General features: G+C 42.7%; 2 protein-coding genes across 2 annotated transcripts in view; one reads left to right on the forward strand and one right to left on the reverse strand.

Moving 5' to 3' along the window:
• Window positions 1-4,739, reverse strand: part of LOC118403239 (centrosomal protein of 70 kDa-like) — a 9,929-nt gene extending 5,190 nt beyond the window's left edge. Inside the window, exons 1-8 of the mRNA XM_035801843.1 lie at window positions 4,481-4,739; window positions 3,307-3,397; window positions 2,778-2,901; window positions 2,389-2,485; window positions 1,877-2,050; window positions 1,182-1,267; window positions 933-1,017; window positions 389-498 (exon numbers count right to left, since the gene is read on the reverse strand). Coding sequence (XP_035657736.1) covers window positions 389-498; window positions 933-1,017; window positions 1,182-1,267; window positions 1,877-2,050; window positions 2,389-2,485; window positions 2,778-2,901; window positions 3,307-3,397; window positions 4,481-4,486 — 773 coding nt within the window. The 5' untranslated portion in view covers window positions 4,487-4,739. The remainder of the gene's footprint in view (window positions 1-388; window positions 499-932; window positions 1,018-1,181; window positions 1,268-1,876; window positions 2,051-2,388; window positions 2,486-2,777; window positions 2,902-3,306; window positions 3,398-4,480) is intronic.
• A 384-nt stretch (window positions 4,740-5,123) lies between these two features.
• Window positions 5,124-6,941, forward strand: part of LOC118403305 (FAST kinase domain-containing protein 4-like) — a 5,857-nt gene continuing 4,039 nt past the window's right edge. Inside the window, exons 1-2 of the mRNA XM_035801965.1 lie at window positions 5,124-5,261; window positions 5,642-6,801. Of these exons, the coding sequence (XP_035657858.1) occupies window positions 5,689-6,801 (1,113 nt within the window). The 5' untranslated portion in view covers window positions 5,124-5,261; window positions 5,642-5,688. The remainder of the gene's footprint in view (window positions 5,262-5,641; window positions 6,802-6,941) is intronic.

Consider the following 6,941-nt stretch of genomic DNA (forward strand, 5'->3'; position numbering starts at 1 on the left):
TGTTATGAAATGCATATTCTCTTCTTCATAAAATTACGCATTTAGATATTTCTGGCTTTGGCTCCAAGAATTTCTCACAATTCCAGAGAACCAGCTATGGTGCTGAAGACACAATTAAGGTTTTCAGTGATCATACTTTTCTGTACTCATATCGTAACATTTCATGTCAATGTAATGCTAGGGTCACAGTTCCAAACCGGGGCCCAGCCAGGCTGTTTTAGGAAACGAAAAATAAAAATGTATACATTACTTAAATAAACACAATCACACCCACGACTATCCTTTTTACATTTTGTGTATGTTAGTTCTCTTTTACATCATATTTTTGGTTCCCCCAAAGCTGCCCAGTTGGGCCCTGGTTTGGAAATTTGATTTAAGTATTTGATACCTGGTGTTTAGTTCCTCCTGCAGCTGGTTGATCTGCACCTGAAGCAGCCTGTTCTCAGCTGTCACCTGCTCCACCTGCTTCTGTTTCTCTTCCAGCTGTGCCTCATAAGACTGGAGAAAAAGAGACATACAGAAAATTCCTAATGTAGGTGTCATGAATATGCAACTGTGTAAAGATATATATTAGGGTAAAGTGCAATCTCATTCTGTTGTTTTTGGGTGGGCTGACTACTCTGCCAGTAGAGATGATGATCAGTGCCTGACAAAAACATTCCATTAAAAGAGATAACCTTTCAACTTTGATTCGTGTCAGTTTATTTCGATCAATGGATTGACTTGAAATCTATGATAAATGGGAGACCATGCACTTTTTCACATTTCAAGCATTTTTCAACTCTGATTGGAATAATTGTTGACTCTACCAGATTGCAAGCTCAACACTGGTAAAAAAAAGAAATTTGTGACATTTTGCTTGAAACAGGTATAAAAAAGACAACACAGAAGGCAATATTGAAGACTAACATGTAGCATAAGACTGACGTTACCTTGAGTAGAGCCTTGTAGTTAACAGTGGCGTCAAAGTCGGGGTTGTCAGCAGGTCTCAAGATATCTGCTGTCACATCCTCTTCTCTGGAGATGGGCAATGAAGATAATCAGATGACAATGAAACAGACAATGAATAACTGTATTGCTAAGAAGACACTACAAATGGAAAGTGATTTTATCTGCACATGCACCCAAAGTACTCATTTACCAAAGAAGCACAACGGATTATCACATTTTGTGGTTCTTACTTTTCTCCCCCAACACCACGTGTGCTGGTAGCTTGCTGCTGAGGATCCTCAATTTCATCTGCCCGGGTCTGTAGTCTTTTTTCCTCCTGGGAGACAGACAGACAAAAATACAAAATTTTATTAACATATTAGTCAGGAAAAGACAGTCAACCATTTCTACATGATGCTGTACAAAACCCTGCCTGGTTTTTAAAGTTTCAGAAAGATCACTACAATGACCATCAAGAGGAAGATAGAAAACATAAGGAAAGATCTTTATCTCATCAACCTACAACAAGTGCACAGTGCCAACCCTAATACCCCCCTCACATTAGGCCCGATTCGATCGGACGACGAGTCTACGATCTCTAAATTACGAGGAGGCATGACCCTGATGGGATGGGGCCCATGACCAAGGGGAAACTCTGCCATTTCTTTGTCGGCATCAGGGTCATGCCTCCTCGTAAATTAGAGCTCGCAGACTTGTCGTCCAATCGAATTGCGCTTAATAATGTGAGGGGTGTATAAAGACAGAGGCTGCTGGCAAGCTGCCATCTATGTGCTAGCACACCTAACCCTCATCCAACGGGGAAAAACAGGCAATAAACACAATAGAGTGAGTGATACCTCACCTACCAAGAAGGAAATCCACTCTGGGATTGTACAGGCTAAAATAGATATCTTCAAAGATACATTTGTATACACAAAATACAGACCTCCTGTACTGCTAGTTTGATCTTGGCCTTCATCCTGTGAATGCGCTGGCGTTGCTCCTGTACTGTAGTCTCCAGCTCCCGGCACCTCTGGACTAATGTCTCCTGATTGTCCTGTAGGAGCTGGACTTCACTTCTGTGCTGACGTTCCTTCTCCGTCTTCTTTCTGTCTAAAGTCTGGACAAACAGAAAGTCGCAAGGGAGGGCACAGGATTAATTGAGTACTGTAAATGCATTTAAGTTTGCAGGGATTTACCCGGTAGCGGGAAAAAGGACTCTTCGCGGTGGTTTTAAGTTCCCGGTAACACGACAGACTACAGTCTAATACCATAATAGAAAAATGTTTGCAGTGGTTTTAAGTTCGCGGTGAAGTGGTCACCGCGAAAACTGCCAACATGAATCAACCGCGAACATTTCTGTAGAAGACATACACAAGTAAAGCAAGTACAACACATACTACATATGGTACATGTAGTTGTTACTTTTTTATTATTGTACGTGTGTTGAAACTCTACCTTAGCCATAGCCTGTGACTCCATGAGCTGTTGTTGTAGCTGCTGAAGTTGTTGTGATGGCTCTGCTGCTGCTGTGGATGTCCTTCCAGTCTTCTCTCTACAATACACAAAATCACAGAATACTTTTTAGTCAACCAAACTTTATCATGCATATATACGTACTAGTACTAGTACCCCTGACTTTGACCTAGAAGTGACAATGTGACAGGTTTGTCAAATTTCAAAGGGGGAGCAATGTCAGTGCAATCTTTAACGTTGTTGGCCACAATAAGCGTGATTTGATAAAGTCAGCGTCCTGCTACCTTCCTATATTAAATTTCTACACAACTGAACAGTACTACCAACATTCCTCATCCATCCCTTGATAGCCCCAGACACAGGCTACTCACTTGAGCTGGTTGTTGGTGAGGATGAGGTCCTGGATGAGGACCTGACGTCGGTCACAGTCCTGTATCAGGCTCTTGAGGCTGTCCCGTAGTGACTGGGCTGTGGCTCTGTCAAGCACTGTCACATCTACATTGATACAATACATAGTTACACATCATTAGACAGACTTTACAATGTCACAATGTTATACTTGCTGGTTACGTAGCTGACTTTGCATCTGCAGCGCTATACGACTGTTACTCTGTATGTGGACATGTATTCACCATAGACAAGATCTTTGTAATGTGTCAAACTCAAAAAAGTCAAAGGCAAGAATTGACTATAGGGACTTGAGACCACCAGAAGTGGTAGTCATATTGACCCTTGTGTAGGGGTGGTCACAAGCTTCTACAGATTTGATTGTATGTGGATAGAAACCCAGCGTTATTGTTCTACATTCCATGACGCAGTAAATGGCCAACAACACACCTATCACTGTCAACCATGGCTTTGTTATGACCCAGTTCAGCAACATGCTTATATGTAACACACCTGCAGACAGTGCCCCATGCCCAGGCTGTACAGGAACAATGACTGGGAGACCGTGCTCCTTCAGTAGTAGGTTCACCTCACTCCAGGGGGTCTGAAATTAAAACAATAGATTCTTAAGAGCTGTATGTAAAAGTGGGGGGTTGAAGTAGTGCTAAATGATCACACCAAACGGCTGTCAGGCTTTTGGCTCGATCAGTTAGACCGCTGGTGTTGTGATCCTAAGGACCCGGGTTCGATTCACGGGTCGGTCGGGATATTTGTATATATTGTTTCTTTCTGTTCTACTCGCCCCTCTGACTTCTTACATTGGCGCCCGACGTGGCCCTGGTGGATAACAGGCCAGAGATGTGCCTGCCCACAGGGTGCTCGAACTCGGAGATTCGAGGACGAATCTTGAGAAGAAGAGGGGGAGTAGTGTAACAGTGGGGGGTTGAAGTAGTGCTAAATGATCACGCCAAACGCCTGTCAGGCATTTGGTTCGATCAGTTAGACCGCTGGTGTTGTGATCCTAAGGACCCGGGTTCGATTCACGGGTCGGTCGGGATATTTGTATATATTGTTTATTTCTGTTCTACTCGCCCCTCTGACTTCTTACATGTATGAGAAAAAATTAAGAAGAGTACAAGAAGATAGACAACATCCATACAACTTATAAGCATTACCAGGATCACCCACGTACTGACACATAGACATAGATGATTTTGTAAGTGCATCTAGGGCATGACAAGTGAGTTAAGTGGGTTCAGAGTTTGTATTTCAAATGCTTTTGAAAATGAATGATCATCCATGTTTTGTTTTGTTTTTGTCTAGCTCATATTGTTTTACAATAGAATGTTATATAGTCCAAAAAATTCTATATTCAAAGAGGCGATTGTAAAATCAGTTACAGTAAGAGTCAAAGTGGAAAATGCTTTTGAATTCGTTAACTGATGCTCGAGCTACAAAATAATGCTAGTTGTAATCAAAGGACTTTCACTTTTAATTACCTAATGTTACACAGTAGTCTGTTATTTTCTTCAGTTCTACAAACATGGCAAGAACATTCAAATATAGTACGATCTGGGATGTGGAGGGAATTCTTTGTCACGAAGATCCTGTTTTCAGAAAGTTATTGGTCTAAACAACTCAGTTTCAAGTACAGAGTTTGAACTTGGTACAGAAAAGAAAACAATACCTCCATAGTTGAGCCTTTCTGTGGGTTTTAGCTGAGTAAAACTGGTTCTTTTTCACACATAGGGCGTGGAACCACCATCTGAAGCGCTACATGTAGAGAAACGGCGCTGCAGATACGGTTGGAAGAGCAGCTTCGCCGTTACATCAAGTATTCCCACAACAAACATCAAAACATCACGGGCAGACGAATTTCGGCGCCCTTTGGTCCATTCATCGCTACTAACATGGATACAGAACACTGTAACGGACCGGTACACTTGTCCGTGCAGGGGTGGTCAATTATAAATGTGTAGCTAAATGGTCATCAAATATGAATTAAGCGTAAAAATCATTGATAAAACCATTATTTTTTTACTTTGTTAAATTCTGTTTCTTGGTCTTCTCTTTCTTTTTTAGAATTTTATTCTCCACTATTTATAATTCTCCCTCAAAATGCTCTCGGAATGTAATATGCCAAAAGGTCACAGAAACCCCTTAGCTGTATATAAAATGTGCATGTTTATCATAAAAGAAAATGAAAGCAAACAAATATTAAGATTAAACTAGCCAAAATATTAGTATCTTGATATGATTCTGTTAGTAAAGTAGAATAATTTTTCTATGTCTGAGTTTTGAATCAGTTCAGGATGTTTAAAATATTTTTACCTAAGGGGACTTGTCGACCTAGTACCTCCAAGATGGCAGCGTCCACGAACGTGGTTTGGCCGTAACTTTCACGAAAATTAGAGTTTTATCCATTTATCTGAAAGCCATATTCATCCAGAGTTTTTCAAATACTCTCAGTAAGTCCTATACTATATTTGTATGTAAAAATACGTAAGTTAAATGGTGCTAGTGTTGACGTAGAATCCCTTATGATTTTATGTTCGAGTTTCGTAACATGCCATGGACTACAAACTACGAAGTCGATTATACAAATTGTGTCTTTTCTGTGACGATGATTCTTTGTGATGAATTTTCGGCATGAGACGGACAGATCGAGAAATATCAAAATGCGTTTTGTTTTCCATTTGGGGAAAGGCTTGATCTGTTATATACCAAAATATTAGCTTCCTCAAAAGACACAGTTCAACAGTTGTATACTTTAAAGTGCCTTTAGCTTTGCTTTCTTTAGATGTGACCAGTGATTCACTGCAAGTAACAGTTCTTTTACTTCCCTTAGGCCAACCTTAGGCCCTGTGAATAGAGAAACAAGATTCCAATATCACCATGGCAACACGACTACTCCGTATTCTCCACCTAAGACATCAGGCGTTGTCTCTCTGGAAAGGACCGCCAGGTTACATGAACAGGACTCTTCTGTTGGGAAGATTACCCAGTAGCACTGTATCAATGGTCCACAGTCAGCATACAGATGTAGAGAGTGGTGTAGTCACAGCTGAAGGCTCGCAAACGACAGACTTAGAAACTGAGAGGTTCACCTTGGAGACAAGGTTAAGAAATGCGCAGAGTCCCGAAGACGTCTGGAAGGAACTGAACGAAGAAGGCATGACCGGAGACAATGCAGTTCTCGCTATCTCCAAGTTGAATGGCTTTACACAAACCATGAAGGAGGGGGGAGTCACAAATGATGCTATTCTCCAAGATCCGAACTTCCTAGTCCTGTGTAACGTTGCTAACAACAGCGTGACTAAGATGTTCACCGGTAGCGTCCTTTCAATGCTCAGAAACTTGCTACAGATCGGTATGAACCCAGAGAGCAAGATAATCAAATCCTTGGAGACTGAAATCCGATGGCGCATGCGCCGACTGAACATCTACCATCTCTGCTTTCTCGCGCAATTCCCCATGCACGATGGATCCGCCACGGAGAGTCAGAAAGAGCTCATGAGCGAGGTGTTGCGGAATCTGGACATGCGCTGGACCGAACTCCGTGAACCACGGTCCGTCGTACAGCTGATGGCAAGCGTGGGTCACCTGTCCACAGGGTTGATGGAGAGGTTAGAAGACAAAGTGCTAGAGATGGCGGAACAACTCACACAAGAGGAGACAGCAAGAGTGCTGCAGGTCTTAGCCAATCGGGGCAGGCGGACGGTACCGCTACTCCGGGCTCTGGCCTACCACCTGTCCCGGCGACAGTTTCGGCTGGACCACAACGTCGCCTCCACCATCGCGTACGCTTTCGCCAGCCTGAACTTCCCGAACACCGCCGTTCTGCAGAAGATGTCGTCAGAACTCGTGGAGCAGGTGCCTGAACTGAAGCCCCCCACCCTCATCAGTTTTGCCAAGTCCTACTCCTACCTGAAGTGGCACCACCAGCCACTCGTGGACACCATGGCTGCTTACCTCACAACAAACCTCAAGTTTCTGTCGGAAGAACAGGTCAGAGCTTTGGGATTTGTTCATTTTCCCCCTGTCTATTAATCACGATCAAATATATCTATCTATATCTCCCCCAGACAGCTGCGGACTTCTGGATTAGATTTTATCGGAAGTACCATTAGACTAATCTCCCCAAGCAG

The sequence above is a fragment of the Branchiostoma floridae genome, chromosome 16 (assembly GCF_000003815.2).
Source record: "Branchiostoma floridae strain S238N-H82 chromosome 16, Bfl_VNyyK, whole genome shotgun sequence".
In the NCBI taxonomy this organism is placed as follows: Eukaryota; Metazoa; Chordata; class Leptocardii; order Amphioxiformes; family Branchiostomatidae; genus Branchiostoma; species Branchiostoma floridae.